The sequence below is a fragment of the Typopeltis vanoorti genome, chromosome 6 (assembly GCF_054136105.1).
Source record: "Typopeltis vanoorti isolate ZY-2024b chromosome 6, IOZ_Tvanoo_1.0, whole genome shotgun sequence".
In the NCBI taxonomy this organism is placed as follows: domain Eukaryota; kingdom Metazoa; phylum Arthropoda; class Arachnida; order Uropygi; family Thelyphonidae; genus Typopeltis; species Typopeltis vanoorti.
This window is the reverse complement of record NC_143554.1, coordinates 84,217,925-84,241,842: the sequence shown is the minus strand read 5'-3', so window position 1 is coordinate 84,241,842 and position 23,918 is coordinate 84,217,925. Positions and strand designations below refer to the sequence as shown.

At 36.6% G+C, this 23,918-nt stretch overlaps 1 protein-coding gene across 5 annotated transcripts in view; it reads left to right on the top strand.

Annotated features, from left to right (window-relative positions):
• The window catches only part of LOC150105646 (uncharacterized), a 252,997-nt gene that overhangs the window by 157,363 nt on the left and 71,716 nt on the right, over positions 1–23,918 (top strand). For 4 of the 5 annotated variants that reach the window (XM_090394282.1, XM_090394283.1, XM_090394281.1 and 1 more), the window contains exon 2: positions 1,577–1,786. In XM_090394282.1, coding sequence (XP_090250408.1) covers positions 1,577–1,786 — 210 coding nt within the window. Of the gene's footprint in view, positions 1–1,576; positions 1,787–19,713; positions 19,853–23,918 lie in introns of those variants that run through there. The other variant, XM_090394285.1, reaches the window with a different exon arrangement.

Sequence of the window (23,918 nt, the reverse complement as noted above, 5' to 3'; positions counted from 1 at the left end):
TGTTTTACCCTTTTCAAGAGAATTAATAAACAAAATGCCATTAGCATCCCAAAACACTGATCCCATGACCTTTCCTGCTTATGGAACCGACTTTGTCTTCTTTGACGCTGAACAACCGGCTTCTGTCCACTTTTTGACTGCTGTTTCGATTCTGGTGTGTACCGGTGAATCCAGGTCTCATCCATAGTAATAAAGAGATTTTCATGCAAGTGCATTTTTGATCTGCTGTGAGCAAGTGCGGCACCCATCTTGCTCAAAGCTTTTTCATTTGCAATTCTTCATGCAAAATATATCCTACACGTTCTTTTGAAATGCCTATAGTCTCAGCAATTTCACGCACTTTGACTCGCCGGTCATCCAATACTATATCGTGCATTTGATCAATGATTTCTGGTGTTGCACTTTTTGGACGTCCTTTACGTGGATCATCTTCAAGGCTGGTACGGCCACGTTTAAACTCGGTAGCCTATTTCTTAATTGTCGAAAACGAAGGAGTGCCCATAAACTTTTATGAACTTCGAATGAATTTCTTTTGGCGTTAAACTTTCTTTTACAAAGAATTTTATAACCGTATGATATACAATTTTACCCATTTCAAGGGATACAGACAACACTTTTGCTTCAAACAGCTGTATAAAACTTGATAGAATGACTTGCAATTTCACATGGATGCTTATGACAGATGTACCGACTTAGAAAAAAAATCTTGCCGATAGTGTTGCCATCTATGGTCGAAGCCGAGAACTTTTCAGCTCACCCTCGTAAGTGGCTAAAAGTCAATGGTCTTTAGGATGTTATTTTTCATGCGCATGAGTGAAAGCCAGTTCAAATGCTGCTGCCCCATTGTGTTGCGAAGCTGATTCTTTGTAAGTTTCAATCTTGAAAAATTAACGTTCCCCTGTACTGTTGTCACCATCATGCACATGAACACTCTGAGGGCAATTTCAACATTGGGAAACACAGATTTCAAGTTTTCCCAAATTATTTAGTTATTGAAGTGTTATGCACCATCTCCAGTTCTTTCTTAGCTCAGTGTTCCAGCGAGAGGGCGAGTAATTTATACTCTTCTGCCAAGAGATCTCTAATGAACAGTATGGCAGCATGGACACTCTGGACAACTGCCCAGTGTGCCTATGCCTTAAGACGGCCCTGTTCCCACGGTGCTAATGGCCATAAACTTACGTTTAGTGTATGAGAGTCATAACATAAAATCAACACCAAAATATGCATTACATATATAATACTAGCCCATAGCACAGCATACGGAGCTAAAATGGCCCGTCTCTCCACACTCTGGTTGTCGAACGCAGGAAATTTCTATACGCTGACCATACGTCTAAAAGCAAGACTTGTTTCTTTTAAGTATTGAAGTACTTATTATTTTTATTATTATAGCTAGGATCTTTTTGTTCTGATTTTCAGACAGTTCAGCCGCTTTTGTCATTTCAAAAAAATGTTCATACCTACAGTATGATAAATTAAAAAATATGCTTCTTTTATCATAATTTTTTAAAAAATTATATTCAAGTTCCCGTGCATTGTTTAAGCTATAGTTTCTTGTTCTGTTCTGCTCTAGTACTAAGATGAAGAAAGCGGCACCTCCACCTCCTGTTAAGATGGCTCCATCCTCAACAAATGGGAGTGTTGTACATGAAGGAGCTGCAGTGATGCCTGCTTCTGAACCAGCAAGTGACGGATCCGCCATTAACGAACTTCTGGAAGGTAGCATGGATTTAAATGTAGTCCTTCCAGATAAACGCACAGTGCAGATGACCGTGGAGAGAAGGTAAGTTCAGAAAGTAATCCTTCTGAATAGATTTTGCTGTACGTATCCCGCGAGCTTTTTACTGTGGTCATTAACTCCCTTCATTCATCATGAAAAAACATGATTCCTGGTGTTATCGAACGGTTGATGCATACTGTTTAGTGAAACTTGGTGTAAAATTCCTTTTCGTAGCTTTTGAGAATTTGTCTTCATAGTACTCGTGCCAATTATTTATCTTTCCTGAGTTTATAGATATGACAAACCGTACGCCATTTCTCATCTTTCCTTTTCGGTTGTGCTCTGTAGCCTGTCAAGGCCAAGTAGCTTGGTTTTTTGGAAGGTAATGCTCGTGACCATATTTGCATTGTTTGATGTGTCTATAAATTGAGTGCGTTCTTCTCGATTTGCTGTTCTGGATGAAAAACTATAGGTTTTGAAGACTGGGTAACTCACTTTCAGTTAAAGATCTGATAAAGGTTCTTTTCCTAAACGGGATTCGAATTTATATTTGAATCCCGAATATAAATTCCGACATCGAAGCTCTTCGGTAGAAGAGCTTCGATGTCGACTAAGCTACGGAGGCTCTGGTCAGTCCTAGGCAATGCACTAATAGGAATGTACATTTAATTAGTAGGATATGACAGTAACTTATTATCTAATACTCTCGTCCCCTATGTTTTTTCCCCGTTTAACTGACAGTCCAATGTATTGTTCTAATTTCTTGAGCGGAGAAATCATACCCACACCCTCCTCATGGATCCCTCATTGATATGAGGACTTGTAAATTGTTACTCCGATTTATTTGGGTGTCATCACAAACATGGGTGAATTCATAATTAGCGTGCGACGTTTGAATTGGTTTTGCAGTGCAATTTGAATTCTACTACAATATGGATATATATTCAGTAAAAACTAAAATGTATCTCTTTTCCCCTCACCTGCGCCAACTCGAGGCCTCGCTTGTATAGCTTTCTCCTTCTTGGACATTCCATTGCGTGCATGAGCGTATAATGCTTGCCCTTGCAAAATCGTCGTTATCAAAATCTATTTGTTTCCTATTCTGAATTCCCTGAAATTAATAGAAATGCAAATATGGTATGATCGTATTCTGTCTGGTAGGTCAGGACGTATCCAGTGAATATTAGGCTATTGTCACATTCATCTTTCCTGACGAATCAAAGCTTACTGAAATATAATTTATAAGATCATGAATATCCGATTTTAGAGATCGTAGAACCATCCAGGATTGGACTTACTGGTATTACAGGCATTAGTGCAGTCGTTTGTTATTTGTACGGTTATTTGTTTTAAATTGCTTTCCTGCATCAGTTTGTTAGGCAAGTCAACTGTGTATTTTTTTAAATATTTTTTTATAAGGGCTAACCTTCCATCCTATTTAGCCTTGCTTAGGAGACGATGGTATTATTCGCACTTAAAGTAATTCTTCATCTCGTACTTCTAAATTAGAAAAGTCGATTTATTTATACAAGAAACTGAAATTTCCATAGAAAGCAAATTAACGTAGAGCACGCTCTTGCAACTTGATGAATTTTAACTGAAAGTAAAGTGACCAGTATCGCATGGAAGCAGTTTTTTCTTCAAAACAAATATTTTGAATTCCTAACATTTTAAAGCTAGTGCCTGCACTATACTCTTCATCTTTGGAGTCCTTAACGAGTTTTTAGGATAGTCCAAAAAGCTTCGTGTTTATCTGGACTGATTGCATTACGCTGAGTTTGTGTAGTCAAAGTGAGTTTATTTTTTAATTTGCAATAATTTTTTATAAAATTCTGTTTATTTCCTCTGCGCAGACCACGAATTCCCCTAGATTTCGCTTCATCATGTGTTTTTTCGGCATTTAATTAGCCATTTCAGAAAACTTAATTTTTCGTTAGGAAGTTAAGTCTCGTCTCTTTTCGTCAGTAGGAACGTCACTGTTAATGGACTTCAGGCAACTTAGTTTAGTTTTAAACGCCACAAACATCACGAGGGAGAGAAAGAAACTAGCAGATTCTTTGACAAAGTGCGAACCGGAAACCGGTTAAATAAAACGTAGGTGGCCTGATATTGCTCTGGTACGAAGGGTCTCCCCTTCAACGGGAGATACTTCGTACCAGAGTGAAATAGCGGATTCCAAAATGGTAGTGTTTCTGTGAGTTGGTGTTTAATTCCAAAACAGATCATATACTTGTAAACCCCAATGCATAATTCCTGAGAAGGGAAACTTGAATCTTAAGGTTGTTTATACAGAGATGAAAGTTTTTAATTATTAATTTTCAGAACGGACACACTGCCTTTAAGTATTTATCCTTTAAGAAGATATTTGCTTGAAGATCTTAAAAATAAAAATTTGACGATCCCACTCACGAAAGTGTTTTGTTAAAAAAAAAAAAAAAAAAAAAAAAATCTGTAGCTCACTAGTACAGTGAGGGTCAGATAATCTTTGAGACCTTGCTCTACTTGTAAGGTCTCAAAGTTGTCTTCCCCCCCTCAAACCGTTAAAGTTCCTAATAAACACGATAGCAGTTTCCCACAGATCGATTAAAATCTATAATTCACTATAACCATCGTTTGTCTATTTATTTGTCTACGTTTAGGCTTTGTTAGCAATACGCCTAGCGGCTTACAAGGTCACTACTAGATTAACTGCTATCCGCGAGAGCTGTGGTTTTATTTAAAGGAAATAAAGTGAAAAAGAGTTTATACAGAGATGCAAATTTTTAATTATTAATTTCCAGAGCGGACACACTGCCTTCAAGGTCACTACTAGAGTAACTGCCATCTGTGGGAGCTGTGGTTTTATTTAAAGGAAATGCACACTTCAGTATGCTCATGCGTACTGGGATTACATACTGTAATCCCAGTTTGTTAAATGTAAGTGCAGCCAGATATACTGTGTATGTTTAACGTTTATTATACCCAAGGTAAAATACTTTCTACATTTATCTCCTCCAGAGATTTTTATTTAATAAGGTTAAAACACCTTATGGCAACTTGTTCTGGTAAAATACTTATAAGCTCTGTACTACTAAATCTTGGTATATTTAGCCTAGCTCCCACTGATGAGACCTCAATAAACGTCGAAACCGGTCTGGGTAGTGGCCCCTTGCCTTTAATACAAAACATCATGCATCCCCTTTCTTGGAAATGTGTTTTGGCATTAAGGGCAAATATTAAGATTAGTGATCAGCGCTTATGCCACCTTTACCAGGAGTTGCCTTGGTCTTGCACTACCTGTAGGATCAGCTAGACTTGCATCACTTGCAGGTGCAAACTTGACTTGTTTGTCTCTTTGCTTACTTGGGAAATGGAGTAAAACCAGGTTTAAAAATTGCTTGGTATTTTTAACGTTTATTATACCCAAGGTAAAATACTCTCTATCTCTCTCTCTATCTCTCTATATATATATAAAAAATAAATAAACGGCATACTTTCAGAAATACGCTATATCCAAGAATGATATGGGTGTGGAATATGACTCGTATATATTCTGAAAATAATTTGAATATTTAGTTCTTGTGTAACATGCTGCATTCCTCTAAGTATAATCAAGAGTCGCCGATTAGTTTTCTTCATGGACAGTATATATTTAAGTTGCGGTAAGAATCCAAAGATCCCATCGTGAACATCAGATTGATTTATTACAGCACCCACTTTTACTTGCTGAATTAGTCATTAAATTTGTTGTGAATTTAAGCATTAATTAACCAGAAACTAAATTGTAGTTTAGTTTTTCTCACATGTCCTGTACAGTTTTTGTTGTGATATCGATCGCATTTTATTTAAATAAGGAAACGTTGATCAGTTTATAGAATCGTGAATTTATAGAAAAGTTATTCCCAGAATAACTTTTTAATAGACTTTTTTTTTGCTTTAGGTTCGCTAGGCATATTATTGCTGAGTGTACACATGTAACTGTTTAACAGTTACATGTTTGAATTAATAATTAAAAATAAATCCTCTTTAAATATTTCTAAGAATGTATCCTAAGAAATCAGAACGAAAAATATTCTTCATTTTTAGCTAAATAATAAACCCTTCTGTACCTTTTGGGTGATAAACGATTTTCGTCGTCCTGTTTGAGACTGCATCGGACTACCCTACTTATTTTGGAGGAATTGACTTGAATTCTGTACTATGTTCTAGAGCAGGGGTGCCGGATTATTCTAACGCACGGAAATTCTGCGTGAGCTTGGGCTTAGGATAATCTATCGTCCTAAATGTACGATATTTTTTTTACTTTTTTTGGATGAGATTCACTAATTTTGAATACATATTTGTATAAATAAATTTTGAATGTTTTAAGTTAAATTGTATAAATTACTTAAAAATAATTTTAAACTTCCAATCGTCCATCCCCAAACTATATATAGTTTATATAGGGTGTCTGACTTTGTCAATACGACTTCTTTCTGAGGCCATATTCTGACTAGGAATCTGGTCTCAGGAAGAAACTATTCTCTTCCAATATTTTCAATATACCACAACTATTTCGATAGTGGAACAGCTGTAACAATTGAATCTAAATGAACAGTCTGATTGAACGTCTTTGGTCCCAAACATTGTCATAATGATTACTATGATCAGTTGAATAACAGTATAGTTCCATGTTTACTATGTGTGATTCTATCCCTCCCTTCCCCCCTTCCATTACGAACACTTCTCCTACGCCTTCTACAGGTGGAGAAAGATATGGGCGAGTCAAATGATAAAATACGTTTAGTAATTTTACACAAACCTTATTTATTCTCATAAAACTTATAAAGTTTTCCAAAATAATTAATTTCATCAATGTAATTTTGCATATGTTTTCGTTTTATTTTCATAATTTCTACTTGGGTCTCATTTTATATTTTCTTTACGTGTGGAAAGAGTTTTGCACGGCTTAGCAAGTATGAATTTTCTACTCCCCCCCCCCTCAAACTCTTACATGTCTGGTAAAATGTTAAACTTCTACGGATGGCATTGCTCTCCGGTTAGAAAGTGGGAGGCAAATAACCTTTAAGGGGTTTCTCAATTGAAGGTGAGTCAGCCGGTCTCATAAGATGGCGAAGGCTTGTGTAAACTCGGTTTTTGATCCCGCAGTACTCGTCCCGTGGCCTTAGTTACTTCGGCCATACTGCCAACCGACCCAATGCGCGCGTGGACTAAACTAGACACTTTATTCTGACTTGAAAAACTTGATAAACATCCGTCGGCTAGAAACGTATCTTTACTGGGGTACGTTTCAAGAATTCTAATCATTAAAGCTAATGTTATCAACTTTTTTTTTTTTGCTCATAACACTAAATATGCTATGGATCTTATGTGTTTCAGTCTCACTTTTAATCTAATAGTTTTTTTTTACTCCCACCTACAAAAGGATACGATACAGTCCATCACTATCATGGATATTATTTTATTTAAACCAAGGAATTGTTTATTAAAGACAATAACAATAAAAAAAATCTACCTCATTATGAATTCGAATGAAGTATACGCCTACATTACGAGCTGTCAAATTAGTCACCTGTTTTAAATTCCATCGCACACGTAATTAGGCATGAATAAACTGTGACGTGGTTCAGTACCTTTCTCTCCGTAATCAGTTCGACTTCGCTGGAAGTACAATTATCAGTGCCAGCAATCGAAATCACGTAAGTCAATTGTCCAACGAAACAAACGGATAGCAAGTTTCAAGGTTTTGCTTTTGCCGCTTGTTTCTGTATAACAAAGCATAATGAGCGTAGCTTGTTTCACTCCATTGTGAGTGTGTGTGTGTGTGTGCAATGGTTTACTCGTGAGATGAAAACGAAACAGTCAAATTTCATCCTACATAACTTCTTTGCATGTTCATAATTCCTGATTTTTGAATTTCCGCTGCATTTACTTAGCGCCACATCTGGATCGCTAATTCAGACGAGCTGCTTATGTACTTCTGTTTGCTTCATAACTATTCAGTATATGGGCGAGACGGATACGATCATAATTTAAATTGCTTAAACATTAAAGGATTCATGCTAGCAAGTACATGCACTTGGAATTGACGTTTATAACCTTTAGAATGTGTCAAGACATTTGGAAGTAGTTTCGCGTTCAATTTTTTATTTATTTATTTAATAGCACTTGATAGATGCATCAGATCAGTGGTGGATGTGGAAAAACGTTTTTAACAACCGTTTCATCAACATAATTTCAACAAACAAGTCTTATTATCAGTGTTTGCTATATTAAAAAAAAAAAAGTTTCTTCTATCGATGAACTAAAATTTCGTGATATTATACCGTTCTAATTTCTTAGCGGGAGGGATGATCTCTCTCTTGGATCTGTCATATCATGAGATGAACCTAGACATTGAAATGTCTAGGTTGTTGAAAACAGTAGATATTTCAGTAAAAAATTATATATAAAAAAATGAAGTTTATTTGTATTTATTGATTTCTGAATACATCAATTCATAGAAACTCATTCACCATTTAACTCGAAAGTATTGTTTATCAAAAGAAATGAATAGAAATGGCAATACTTCATTCTAAAAGGGAATTAATATGGCACGCCAAAGTCATGCACATTCATACGGCTTACCTAATCGCTGTTGAAAAGAACGGATATTCTAGATTTTCTGGTGTGGAAAGCACGCACAGTTCAGGAATGGTATGGTGCATGTTTTGTGATTCACAGGATGCAGTGTTAATCTATAGTGTCAGGAACATGAGTGTTTAAATTTAATACTTTCAGAGCTACTAGCGTGTAATTCCAATTACGGAAACTTTTCTTTTTTTTTTGCTAAAGTAAGCAATCGAATCACTTCCGGTTGTTTATGTTCATTTAAGTATCGAAATGATCCAAGATTGATTATAATTGCTATTGTAACAGTAGAACCCAGATCCATTTGTAGCTTTATAAGTTCAATTCTAAGATGTTTTTGTATTCCTTCAAATTGCGTTACTTAATTTTAAAATCGGAAATTATGCGAGTTAAATTAAGGTTACTTTGAATTTTCTTTTAGAATTTTAAATTCCTAATTTCACTTGTTAATTACTTGCCCAGAGCAAGTAATTAACAAATGAAATTAGGAAAGTTAGGTTCACTAATTTCCTTTATAATGAACCTAACTTTCCCACAAACATGAGAGGCGGAAAACTATATCAAGGCCGTGTGTTAAGTGGTGTTCTTACGCAAGTCGTATAAAACACTCAAAATGAACTTCGAAAAATTTCATATTTCAATACCCCTATCGAATTTTTTTTTTTTTTTTTTCAATTAATATTTTTTTTCCTCACTTTTACAGAATGAAGAGCAAATAGCCTTCGTGATCTTAGGACTCGAATTTATTTATTTAGCGTATGATAGATACAACTGCCGTGAGGCCCCATACGGGCAAGTATGGCAACATCTTATGAAACCAATATAGTGCTGTTGGTTGTAATGTAATTTTATAAACTGCGTGTGTTCTCCTGGCCGGTTTGTCTAGTTGTGGGAGAAGCGGGGGGGAAAAAAAAACCTCCATACGAGTTCAGCTAACTCATCTTCGATTGTAATGCTCTGATAAAGGTTCTTTGCGCCTCAGAACGGATTTCAAACGCATGTCTTTCCAGAGAAATACTGGAGTTAGAATTGTCGAAACCGACCAAGATATGGAAGGTCTAGAAGTACTGAAATGTAATGTGTTTAAAATTGTTTTTATCACGGACTGGTTCTGGAAAGCATGTAACACCTGGTTGACTTGTAAAAATTCCAGTAATTTTTTTTTATTTTTTATGAAGAGCTTGGCAGATGAATGTGGAAGTAAAAAAAATATATATAAGCGAATTACCAACGCAGTTTGGTTTAAATAATCACTTAATGCTCGTAAAAGAAGCAGTCACTTTTTGCAGTTTGTAGGCTGTCATGGTTCATTGGTGTCTTCTTTCTGTAACAATTACATCTCATTCAGCTATCCCAGGTAGTCAGTAGTAAATGTTTTGTCGTATTTGTTACTTTCCCATCCTCCTGCTTTTTGTAACGGTTAATCCTTTGTAAATTTCTGTGACCTATAATCAACTAGGTTGTGTTTTAACAATGTCATATAACACCATTCAGTTACAGATATGAAAGTGGTTTCTGTCCATCATTCTTTCGACCTTATTTTGCATAACCTGTTATTTTGTTCCCATTTTCAGATATTTGTGACCATAATTTCGCATGTGCTAGTTTGGTGTTTCTACAACGGACAAGCGCCCTGCAGCGCACTTAAATGATGTGCTTGGGAAATGCTAGGAATCAATACTGATACTTGTGGATTTTAATAAACGATCGAGGGTCAAGATTTATACGAATAGTATCTTTAGTAAGCACACGATATTTCTATCCCGACTTTACAAAGCATAACGTTCCTTGACTGTTCTAAAATAAGTAAAAACATGACCAAAGGATTCTTTGCATTGTGATGGAATTCGGGTGTCTACCATTAACCGTCAGCCTATATTCGATAGCGGTATAGAAAGTTTTCCAACTTGATGAAGGATGAAACTTGCTAAGAAATTATATTCTTTTTTAATCCTCTACTCAAGTAAGCAAAACACAGTTTGCGTGAAGTCTCGTCATGATTAGCTGACTTACATTAATTGCCTTAGTATCCCATAATGCAAAGTACACTTCCTTTCAGAAGGGTATATTGCTATAAATTATGGAAAGGGTCACTACCCAAACCAGTTTCTACTTTATTGATGCCTCGAACCCAGAAGAAATACCAAGGTTGAATTTGGAAATCATATTTTCCAAATACAAGTAGTAAAAATAAGTGTATCAGCTTATTAAAATTCACTTTCTACAATTCTCTCTTTCTGGATCAGAGAGTTGCAGAAAATTTTTCACTTGGTTAAAAATTAGGTTCGTTAGTGTGATTTTAAGGGAATTCTGCAATGTTTTTTTTATTTTTTTTTAGAAGTGTTGCTCCAAAAAAAAAGTAGTTAACAACTGCTGTGTGATGAATTGGTCACAATATGAGGAATTATGTGAATCCTATCGGGAAAAAAAAAGACTTGTTTCAACCGAAGATGTAATAAGTTTACTTCCTGAATCGGATCCCTACTGCCTTTATGAAGCAAAGCTACAATCAGATGCTGAGAATACAAACACTAATATAATGATTAGACGACAAATGTTATTTCACATATCAGTATACGAAACGACTTAAAATGTTTCAATCAAAAACTTTTGGCCTAGATCAGTTACTGGAATCCTTTCCGATATGTGCAAAATTCGCTTACGCCACCACAAACATGGCGCCAGAATTGTTGCTACTTAGCGTGATTCAGTAGCCAAAACACATCTATCTTTAAACTTCTAGAATTGGCCCGATTATCGCAGACAACATAATCGACAAAGCTAAGTATTGCCCAATCTTGAAACGTGTAAACCTCGTTATCCCAGCAATACATGAATAAAAAAATGAACAAACATGTTTTTTTTTAATTATCGGCGTAAGGATCGGCATAGTTATTATTGCATAACATCTCTTGCCACAACGAAAATCTAACTAGAATCATTTTTCCAAGTTTAAGGGACTCGGTCTCCTCACGATTGTGCCACGGAAGCGTTGTGTGCTTTGGAAGCAGTATTCAAATTTCATATTAAGGTCCACTATTTTTGAACCCAGGATAAACAACAAATTTCACAGTGGCAGCACCTTTTTTTAATTAGAATTTATTAGAATTCATAACTTTATGCTGGGATTACTTAACATTTTTTCTTTCATTACTCAAGCCAAGGTTGAGTGACTGAAGCTTTCCAAAATATTAAATTAATTGAATAGTCATTAACCTGAGAATTTTCCAAATAAACCTTGATTTTCTGATTCACAGATTTCTTTCTATGATAAGATGGAAATTCTTGTCTGAAATTTATTAGCAAGAAGTGAAGTGTTTTAGATTTCTGCCATAATAGAATTTTTCGGTACTGAACAGGAAGTAATATTTTTTCCAGCTTTGCATTCAAAGACGAATACAAACGCGAAGAAAATGTTAAATGCAAAATAGCTGTTAGAATTTTAGAATATTAAAAAAAAATAGAAAATCTGTCATTTGTTAGGAATTTCATTACTGTAGCGGAACAGTTCTCTAATTAGATCAGGAAATAACGTCTTCCTTACAAGGGCATTTGCGCATTCTCTTCCTACTTGTTTTATGGCATGATTTCGCAGTTGTTATCTCCCAGGTGATTAGTTATGATGGAACATTTGAATCGTGACCCTGAAATGCATCTACTCGCGAATTTTTTCGGATTATTGGGACGAAGTTCATTTCTTGGACCTGGTGATAACGTTGATTGTACTCTGGTTATCAGAGAAGCTATTCAGGCGGTAAGAACCTTATCAAGACTTCGAATAGAAGTTTGCCTGTGTCTGTATTCCTAAATTGTTAGGTATGTAATCAAGTAATGGAGTTTTAAGTGCTATATCATGAGCATGCAATATTCCATTCATAAGAGTTTAGAATGTTGGACTTCAGTTGCAGTTTTACAATTGTTCAATTGACCATTCATGATTTCGTATCACAATCAAAGGAATCTGCCTCAGAACTTCTGGGGGAGAGATCAAAAAAGTTCTGAGCTAATTTTGATAGCCTTAGTTTTCGTATCAGTAGTATTGATGACTGATTTCTTTATGTTGACGAATAATGATTAAAATGTTCTGACTTATTGAGACGTCGGAATATTCAAACGTTTTTGCCCAAGGAACAAAACTCTAGGATAGTTTCTAGTCTGTGTACGTATTTATACATAGAATTCGGTATTACGTTTTTCTTATTGAAATTGTAACCTGAAGCAAGTGCTTAGGATAATATTTATTAGTAAATTTTGCCATGACTGCAAACCTTGGCTAAAATAGGATATAAGTGATAAATTGATCTACTAGGGTATAAAAACTTTCTTTTGCCTATAGAGGAATTTCAGAGGCGCAGTGTTCAATCAAATAAATATCTGGAGATCCCAGGCAAGAAAATTTCTACTTATGGTAGAACAATAAAGGAGGGAAACAATAGGAAACGAATATTAAGTTGAAGAAACAATTAAGATACAAGAGAATATATATATAGTAAGTAAATAAACCTCATAATATTACAATGGCGCAGTCGACATTAGAAACCCCCCGTTTACAAAGTCATTTCTTACTAGGGCAAATTGATGTGGTTAACTGCTTCCATATACAAGTAGTTTGATCGTGACGATACTTCACGCCCCAACTTTCCTTTGGATAAAGGATTTAAACTATAATTTCTTGTCTATTATAATTAGCTATACATCTAACTTCAACCAGTTACGAGACTGCAAGATTGTGGAGACACTGTCAGTACTCTTGATTAGTACTGTATCGAGCACCAACTTATATAAGAACGATTAATTAAATTTCGACCTCCTTATTATAACTCGCTTTTGAGAGTAGGTCGACTCGTCAATTATTCGAGAGAAATTTGAAGTTAAAATCCAACTAGTTTGAAAACAGTGAAAATCTTCCCTCCCTCCCCTTCCAAAAGTGAAAATTCCTTCCAAATTCTCCCGACATCAAATGAAAATCATTTGATGTCCTGTGTGGGGGGATTTGGAAGGAATTTATAAGTGGCTACATTATTATTTGGAATGTAAATTCTCCTCTGCAAGTCCAGTAATACCAAAAATTAATAAAGGTCAGCCGTTTCTAAAAGAATCAACCTTACTGATTCTTCAATATCTAGTTAACTTTTTTTTACATGTGACAAAGTATAGCAAAAACACGTATGAACAATAAATGTTTAATAAATTAAACTTTTTTTTTTTACTGTGAATGAGCAGTTTTATGATACTTTTTATGGATGCTTCGTAGTTACCTCTTCATCAGAATACACAATAGGTTAATTTAAGGACCATAGTTTCCATGCCGATGTAAATTGAACTAACGCTGTCTTTGAATGATTGTAAAAAGCTGAAGTTTGATTTCTATGAACTAATGTGTAAGATATTAATTGGTTGTCTCAGTCATCCTCTGCTTTCAGTATTTTAATTTATAAAGAATTTTACTACTTTTGTCTCGACATTGCTCTAAAGTAACCTTTTGAGTTCTATGCTAGCCGTGAGAATTCACCTATTTTGATTCTAGGTTACCAAATAATTATTTTGTAATTCCTTAATTATTGGAATCTACGAGATTCTGGAATATATCAATCTTAATGATAACCTTATTAAAAAAACTTTAGTCCGTCTCCGAAATGTTTCACATCATAAACTACTGGCACACCGAACCGCAACTCATGGATTGAGAAACTGCTTTCAGTAATTGTAATGATCGATGAATCGATTACAGTATTTCAACACGTTTATTATTCGCAGTACGAGATAACCTGTGCACTTTTACCCGTTTTGAAATTATATCAAAGCTTATGAAACAAAATTTTTAAGGTTAACTCCGGGTTTAAACGTTTATAGATTTGATTAATTTCAAGATCCAAATTGAAGTTCCGATGAAACCTACTCGATCTTGAGATGAGAAGTTCAAGTGGAGGCGATTAACTAAACTCTTCGAAGACTGATATTCCTTTATGTTCGATACAAAGTATAATAAAATGTAGAAAATAAGAGATTTGACAGACAAGTTAGTGCGATTTTATAAGAGTGAAGGTGACATTTCGTAGCTATAACAAGAGATGCCTAGGATCAACCTTGAAAAGTGACAGACAGTTTGCAAAAGTTTGAGGATTTTACTTGCCACTCACTGCTATGAGAAATTGATTCGAATGGATTACCAGAAGTATTCGCATTATTAGAATGTGTTTAAGGAGATAGGAAAAGTACGGTAAGTGGATAGCTCTAAGTTCTAGAACTTAATGGAAGGTACTCGAATAATATTTGCAAATGAACAAACGATGGACTTTTAGCCTTCAGAAACTTGAAATTGACCTTATGTGCCAACATACAAGGCTCTTGCAAATGTAGCTATTTCCAGTTGTTCGCGATATTCAATGTTTTTATTCTTTGTAGCAGGGGTGTAGTCGGGCCAGGGCGACGCCCTGGTACTTTTTTTAAAACTATCGACATCTTTAAATTCATTATAATAAATTATAAGAATTATAATAATGAGACTTATAATGCAGTTCCAGCTTTCGGTCAAAAAATAGCAGCTTGCCGTTATATTATTTATAATATAATATATTAATTGAAATATATAATATAATTAAAATTAATATAATAACAATAAATGCCGCACTTTATGCTCTGGATTTTTGTTTCCAAGGTAGCCCTAAGCACTCTTTCTTTTAGGACTACACCCCTGATTAGTAGTATGGTAATTCTATGTACGGGATTGTTCAAACCTATAATGTATTAATGCCATAGAAAGTTGGAGAAACTTGAACGCCTGCATATTTCTATAGAGGCAACTGTCCTACAAAAAGTGTGTGAAGGGAAAATAAAGAGGAAAAATCGGCTGTTTGCAGCGGAAATATAATGGAGCATCTTACTTCTGCATGTACTAAACTGATTAGAGGAGAGTAGGAGAATTATCGATGCCTCACCATTGGAATATTTGTAGAAACTGCCTGCAAACAGCAGAAATACCTATGAAAGAACTAGTGAAGCAGGTCATTAATCAGTCTGATTGCTCTTCTCTGATAGTATTTTTTTTTTTTTTTTTGGCGGGGGGAGGGGTTCTTCTTAATGTAAGTAGTATTAAACAGTTGGATGAATTTGTATATTAACTGTTGTGAAGAGGTAAAGTAATGCTTTGAACGAAAGACACTATAATTTTCTAAATACTGATATATTTGTAATATAATTATACCAAGAAAGATTAGTCCCAGGAATAAATCTCATCTTCTTCAGCAGAAGGAAGACCAAGATTTTGCGAAAAATAAGACGAGATTGAGTTTTACTGGCATTAGAATCAACAAGACTATCAGACGCCCACTGAAGAATGGTTTAGAGAGAGAGATGAATTTAGGACTGTAGATGCTCTGAGAGTTTTGTAATGTAAAGTTTGTACCATGAAAAATACCATGTATTTCATCCGAAAAACTGAATTGGATTTGCTGTGAACCAGAGAACGCACGCGCTCATATATAATGAGAGAAAGCAGAGAAGAGATGAAAGGAGCATTGCTTAAGCATTAGTTGCTAAGTCGGATGATAGATCATAACGTCAGACTGGAAAGCTGACAATCCATTTGAAGTCAGAAAAGCAGATGTTATGATGTAAGATGATTTAATGCGCTTCGCGTGTCAAACACTTGCTGTTCTTTGTGATTTGGATTGCCAGCTTCCTCTAGTCATTCATTGTGTCATGGTGGATTTCATCCTCTCATCAGATTTATCAACGCTGGAATATCCAGAGTTCTGTACTCACCTACCCGGTTGCGGCTTAATGACTGTCTCTCTGACTTCAAAACCTATTAGTAGCTTTATAGGTTTCAAGATCTATAATCCAAAACCAACACTGATCTCTCTATTGATTCTTAGAAATTTTGGGTGCACCATTCCAAATGTGAGAGCAATATTCTAAGGCTGAGCCAATTTCGGATTTATAAAGCGTTTTAGACGCGTAGGAAGCTATGAATGTGTAATATGTTTGTCAGGATAAGCTGGATGCAGAACAAATTCGTGGGAGCGGCGGAGAGAAATGATCTTGAAAGGATATCGGAACATAAAAGCTGTTTTAATAGCATTGAATTTCATCAAAATCGGCTCGCCTTAGAATATTTCTTTCTCATTTGGAGTGGTGCACCCAAAACTTCTCAAAGAATTAATGAACTGCAAGTAAAAGAGGGCAATTTGACTAATAGGTGACCCGTCTGACCCCCTCCAATCACTTTCTCATAGGCCTTGTTTCTGCCTATCTTTTTTTTATAGGTGAACATTCCTTCATCGAACAGACCATTCCTCCACCGTCCTCTAATCATGCAAGAACTATAGCAGCTACTAGTATGCATTCCTACACAGTCCAACTCCAAATATATCGAACCAACGTCTCGCCGTCATACCATCCTCTGTTCTTTGGAACAGCCCTCCACATAGGTTTCTCAACTTTCCACAAGCTTTCCATGAAACTGGCTAAGTTTTCTTTTTTTTCCTCTAACAACTTGCTCTCTCTCTCTCTCATACACACACACACTGCACTGTTATAGGTCTTGTGACCTTTCGTGTGCAGGATCAAATAATATATAACCCTTGATAAATAAAAGCAATCGATTAGCATGAGCGAGATCGTTTACCAGGTGCGAGAAATTTAAATCACCGACTCCCGAGAGCAGCCTTCACCGCTTACGTCATTCGCGATAAAAAAAAAAAAAAAAAAGTAATTTTAACACGTTGTGCGACAAATTTCCTTCAGTCTTAAGTATTAAATTTGGTCACAATCACATGATCCGTTGTAACATGCAGAGACGTTTTCGAAGCTAATAGGGGATCGTTTACTTTCGGAAGACTGAAAACGAAAGGGCTGCCCGGGTATATTTGTACGAAGTTTATTAATGTACAATAATAGTGAACGAAAATATAACCCAAAGACTGTAATAATAATGAATTTTATTTCCAAGTTTGTTAATATTTGATTTTGGTTTAGGAAAATTCTGTTGTTTTAATCGAAAAATGTTGAATGGTTTAATTGGATTGAGACTAGGTAGGTAATAAAAATTACTTACTTTTAATACATCATTTGAAATGGTTCCCCATAAAAAGTTCGTCCCTTGAGGAGCTTCTAGATCAGCCGTTTTAGAGTTCGTAGGATTCCCCCCCCCCCTCCTAGAAATCTTTCGTTTTTAAAGAGCCACTTATTGTGAAGTTGCGTGGTATGCGGGAATGCAAAAAAATTGTATTACTCATTGCCGATACCTTGCATGGGCCATTTCTAAATTGTTTTAGTCGCTTTAGCAGCTACTCTTCTTTCACTACGCGTTATTCCCGCTTCCTGCTGGGTCCGCGTGTTACTTAGATGCGCGCGACTACTTGTTAGTACCACTCCTAACCGACCTGTCGCATAGTCTGCCGCTTGGGGTGGGTGGGGGGGTATATTTTTTGGCTGTAATAGCGCATGTTCACGGGGATGGTTTGTGGGATGAAAAACGCCAGATAAACTTGCGGAAAAAACCCTACTGCCCGCGCCCAAGACCGGCTAACTTGGCTATGCCTGAGGAAGTTCCTCACGTCTTCGACGGGAATGGTTGCGTAGCGCAAAGCCACTAGGCTAACGTCGCTTTAGCAGCTACTCCTAGCAGAAATTAGCGCTCATAGTTGAACCTTGAGTGATACATTAGAAGAAACGTTATCATAATATTTAACGTTTTTATGATTTCTCTGCTACTGTATAATCGCACTGTGCAAACTAGAAAACATCGCAGCCTATGGAGAGCTATATCCTGGGCTCTTTAAACCCATTCGGACTTATAATTCATCAGTATCTAAAAAAAAAAAATTGAAATAGCGAAATATAAACAACTTCACGAATTCGATTATATTTCCTAACAAATGTCAAATCTGAAATTTTTTTGTGAAAAATTGAGTGTTTGCTGATTTTCCTAGAAAAAGGAAGATGAAAATGCGTCGGATGTGCAGGTCAATGCATGACGTCACTATCAAGAAGATTAACTGCTGATAAATGACTTCCATATCCATTGACAGTAGCTTTTCGTTACCAAGAACGTCTGTCTGATAATGTTGTCAAAACTGTAATTTTTTTTAATATAAAAGTTCTTCCGTAATTCATTTAGAATTGCGCAAACTGGTTCGCCAACTGGAGGATTCAAGTGAACCCCCTCAAAAGCTCAGCCATCTTCTTTTCAAGAAGAAAGGTCTGCAACAAAGAAGACATTCTGCTCTCTGGTCATAAGATCCCATGGCAATCAGACCAAATATCTTGGGGTATTAATGGATAAGAAACTCCTTTTTAACAAGCACATCAATCTCATTGGCTCCAAATCTTTCAAAGTAATAGCACAGCTCTACCCATTGATCAAGAGCAAATGGAACCTACATAATAAATTGCTTCTTTACCGGATGGTAATACGTCCAGTCATTACCTACGCCTCACCAGCATGGAGTCACACTTAAAGATCAAACATTTCGAAATTGCAGAGAATCCAAAACAAATTGCCTTAGGATGATCCTGGATGCACCGTGGTTCATCAGAAATTCACAGATTCACCGAGAAACCGGCATTCTATACATTTCCTCCTTTCTTCGGAATCTTGCAGAAAACTTCGTGAAGTCAAGTTCACATTCGAATCCACTAATCGCACAAGCTGTAAATTACAATGAGACTGATTACTACAAACAAAAAAGACCGAAGGCTATTCTTCTCTCAACTGATCATAGCTAACACAACTTCCCTCAGAGGGCGAGCTTAACTGCTCATAAACCTCCCATTCCCAAACAACTCTCATTACAGATAAAGGGGAATATGAAAAGCACTAGTGCTTCACCCATTCTGTCAGTAATGTTAATGGTAAAAATTTAGAATTGCATTTTATGTTGGACACGTTAGCTTCCACGTCCTGTACACGTTAGCTTCCACGCCTTGTGTTACATCAGTCGTACAAAGTACGTGCGACGTCTCTTGACCCTCTTATAAAACAAGTGGGATTTCGGATTATTCCAGTTCATAAAGAACATGACAGTTAGTTTTCAAGGAATAGATTTTCTTTGTAGAAATTACTGGCTGATATTTCTGATCCCTACTGGTTAATCCATTCTTCCTCCGTGTTAATCTTCGCCCACCCACATTTTCTGATATCTCGCCGTCTAGATACGTGAAGCCAGATATGTGCTGTCGCTCAGCTACTGGCTTCACCGGATTTCCAGGCATGCGTGCCCGTCGGCGACACACGTCATCAGCGGGTTTCAGTGCATGTAGTTGCATTCCTGACCAGTAGAAGCACGTGCCCTTTGCCTCTCCAAAGCGGCATCACGTGATATCCACTCCCTCATCACTAGCGCGCGCATTAGTTTGTAACTCGCACCTGGTTAGTGTTTGCATTGTGGTCCTTCAAACATGCGAACACAAGGCTCTTTCATCCGTTGATCCATGACCTTGCTAAAACCGTCAGTTATCATAAGGCTCACCATAATCATGTCGTCGTACTCCTGGAGACAAGTGCACCATTCACAGGTAACCTAAACTTAAGTTATTTGGCAGAGTAATTATAATTAAACCATGTTTTTGCTAGGTGGGTAGTGTGAGAAGATCCTTTGAGACTGGAAAAAATTCTTTAGAAATTCGCGCCTTTAGTAATCTACTCGAAGAAAAGTTGCCGTAAGTTTAAATATATTTGATTGCTCTGCGACTGTAATAATCCCACTGTGCAAACTGAAATTAACAGAAATTGAAATACTTGAATTCCTCGGTTTCTCTAGATCCACAAGGGCCTTTTTTTTTTTTTTAATTTAAATCTGCAAATAGTTTTTGTGCTTGCAAGGAGAAGAGAAGAACAAACAATATTTCATAGGGGCATTTGTTAGCCAAATTTATTTAATTTAAAACTGAAACATCCTCATGACTGAACCTGACTGTCTGCTCTTCTCTAACTTGTTGATCATCGGCATTGGTTTAGCTACACTTCAGCTGGTTATGATGAAACGTCTTTCTGGCTGTGGGCGGGATAAATACGTAACTGATTCTAATTCGTTAGATTTCTGAAATCCATATTTTTAAATTTTAGGTTTATTCATTACCAGATTTTTTTTTGATATCGTACACTTTTAGAATACTCATTTGGGGGCATTTATTTGAAATTGAGAGGCATAATTATATCAAAGTAAACAGTTTTTCATTATTAAATTAAATTTGCCAGCCTGGTTGGATATACGTTCTAATCTGCAGGCGAATCCCAATGGACATGGATATTTGAGAAATGCTTTAGTTAGTTGATGACTTGAATAAGCAGGCCAGTCTCTCTCATACTGGGCAATTTAAGCCCTAGAAGGCTTCAAGTACCCCGTATTTGTTGACTTAGAAACCCCTGCTTTTCTATGGTTTAGTAATATACATATTCCGATTGTTTAAAATTGAGGAACATTCGCTTTAAGTTGGAACATAAATGCAGTCAATTCGAGATCGGTCAAAAATCAGGACTCTGCAGCTTTAAACTAGTCTTCCCAATAAAATACCCGACAGATTTAGACAGCAATTCTTTCCTACTGGCTGTTTGGCTGTTAACCTTTTTTGTGTACCGTTTTTCAGAACTTTAATCGCTTTTCAGCTGAAAGCGATTTATAGTTTCATGTGTGGGCGATAGGGTTTTTTCATCTGCAAACCGAACCGAGAACACACGATTAAAACCATATATTGTCCTTAGTTTTATGTGAATTCTACCCATGAAATGGTTAGCTTAGTTCATTTGTGTGACTACCGTAGGTGGGTTAAGGACTAGATAATCTGGAAACCTTGTGCTAGAGACTAAACCATACTTCTCAATCTCCAATTAAGTTGATTACGCCCTACCACCTGAAGACATTCACAACACTTTTATACTCACGGAAATATTCGTACCCCAACGCCTGTTGGGTAGAAACAGAAGCGATAACCATTCGGGCCAGAATAGTCAACGTAATGGCTTGCACCACACTCAGCATTTCAAGGCTTAATGTACACGAGTTATACGAAGTATACGCTACTAGAAGTAGCCAAAATAATGAAATAAGTAACTGGAACGTTTTCAAAATGAGAGCTGCAGTTATTAGAGGGGATACAAATTATAACCACAGTATATCAATTTTTTAAAACGCATGCGAAGAAACGGTTCCTTATAACGTGGTGGTTAAGCGCAATATTTTTCGTAATATACATCAAAGTGTGCTTAATGTCGTTTTATACCGATGTGAACAAAACTTTAGTCCTTCGTGTGGTGCTAGATTCCGTTCCATGAACTTTGCTATCTGCTGTTTGACTAACAGAGTTAGCAAAATTATGCTAATAACAATTGTCAAAGTTTATTTCGTTATGTAAATAACTGCTTTAAAAATGTAGAGGCAAAGGGATGCAGATGGAGAGAGAAAACTGTCTGCCATTTGGTCTTACATCCCTGTATGTACTGTACTAACCCAAAACTTTGCAAAGTTTCTACATAAGATTGGTTGATTTCCATGTATGGATGAAGCAACTTGAGCTGTGAGGCCAATGTATTATGTCTGTTAATTGCATGTGTTCTAATGGCCATTTTGGTGGGAGGAGAAACCCTTCTGCCATATGAGAGCGACATTCCACGTCTGTGGAATGTCCCCTTTGAGGATACATTGAAGCTGTGTGGGTTGCAGAGTTTAGCTGACAGGTGGAAGAGGAGGGGATATGATAGAAATTTAAGTTACTAAAGGGATACTATAAGATTGACACAGAAGAAATTTTTCAATGCATGGGGAGTGGGGGGAGGGGGAAACAAGGGGTAACACTTGGAAGCTCAAAGTGTGGTTAGTAAGGGTGCATGGACTAGGTTCTTTTCTTGAGGAGTGGTGAATGAGTGGAATGAATAGTGGGTCTCCCATGATGTCTTTTGACTCCATGGAGTGCCCATATAAATAACTAGCCTTCAGGATCCATTCAAAAATTAGCTATCTCGAGTAGGAAGTAATGGAGAGATCTAAAAATATTACATAACAAATTTATATATATATTTGTCAACTTTGAGTTATGTTCAAAGTATCTAAGGTTATGAGGCCAATATACTATGTCTGTTAATTGCATGTCTTCTAAACAGTTGTCTGTTTTCCAGGGGAATAACTTTACATCTCACTATTATTACATGACACCTCTAAGGACTTATTGTGAAAGGGCACTCTACCTTACTCCACTGTACACATCTCACCATTTTCCTTGCAACTTAATCCTCCAAATACACAACTGGACTGGCTGTCTCTACTACCTAATCCTCTAACTACCATCTACTGCCCACCACCAACAGTAGTATTTTTGTGTGTTCTCATGGTGTTTGCCTGTATATGGGCACTCCATGGAGTCAAAAGACATCATGGGAGACCCACTATTCCAGGAGGGAAAAATCCCTGCTACCTCCTTATGAGATTGGCTAACATAACTCAGCTTCAACAGAAAAAAAAATCTTAAATATTCCTGTTGTTAAGACAACAATCAAACGTGGATCTTTTTCCCAGTTGAAGACCTCAATGTCCCATTGTTCTTCCAGCTGTGCTATGGAGGCACTGTTTTGTGAACTCTCCTTCAGAACCTATATACAGCCAGTTCCAGAAAATGTGAGGTGCCTACTATCAGCCTATTACTCTCACTTCTGTGTTCAGTAATGAAGTTGTTCAAGAGTTATCTTCATCATGAACTCAACTAATCAGTGATCACCAACATGGATTTTACCAATCAAGATTCACAGCAAATCTTGAGTATGTCACCCACCTGTGGACACATGACATGGAAAAATTTGTTATTTGTCACCTCCAGGGAGTCCAAAGACTCATCGCGGGAGGGCAATCTACTCTACAGCTCTGCTTCCACCACTCGCAATCCACCCATTGACCGCAACTACACCAACGCCATCTACTGCCGACCGCCACCACTATTTTTTCCACAGACAATTGCAAACGTCCATGCCCACGGCAGGATTCGAACCTGCAGCCTCTTGACTGGAGAGTGGACATGCTAACCACTTGGCCAGCCAAGTGGTTAGTGTGTCCCTCCATAACCAAGTGGTTATGCTGAATATTTCCAATGCATTTCATAGGATTTGGCTTAGAGGGCTTCTCAACAAATTGCCATCTTATAATTTACCTTCCTTTTTGTAATTAGATTGCCAGTTCTTTCTTGAATCATTCAAGAAAGAACTGGCTTTTAAGCTTCAAGAATCATTCTCTCTCTTTGTGCATGCATGTTAAAAACATCTGCACACTGTCCTTCAGTAAGGTAATAACAGTGTAGTTGCCTTCAGTGCTTCAAAAACAGTTATTTCTTCCAAAAAAAAGATGCTAGTTCCTGTGGAAGATGTTTTCTCTTCAAATTTTCAAACTAATACAGGTGTTCTTCAGGATGTTTTCACTTGTCCTCTTCTTCATATAGGTAAGTGATCTCAAACCGTGTTCTCAGTTTTGCTGATGATAGCAGTCTGATCTTACTCATATGACAAATCTTGCAGTGCTTAAACATCACAAGCTTCAAGAATCATCTGTGTATGTACTGAAACATCTCTACACTGTCCTTCAGTAGAGTAATAACAGTAGTT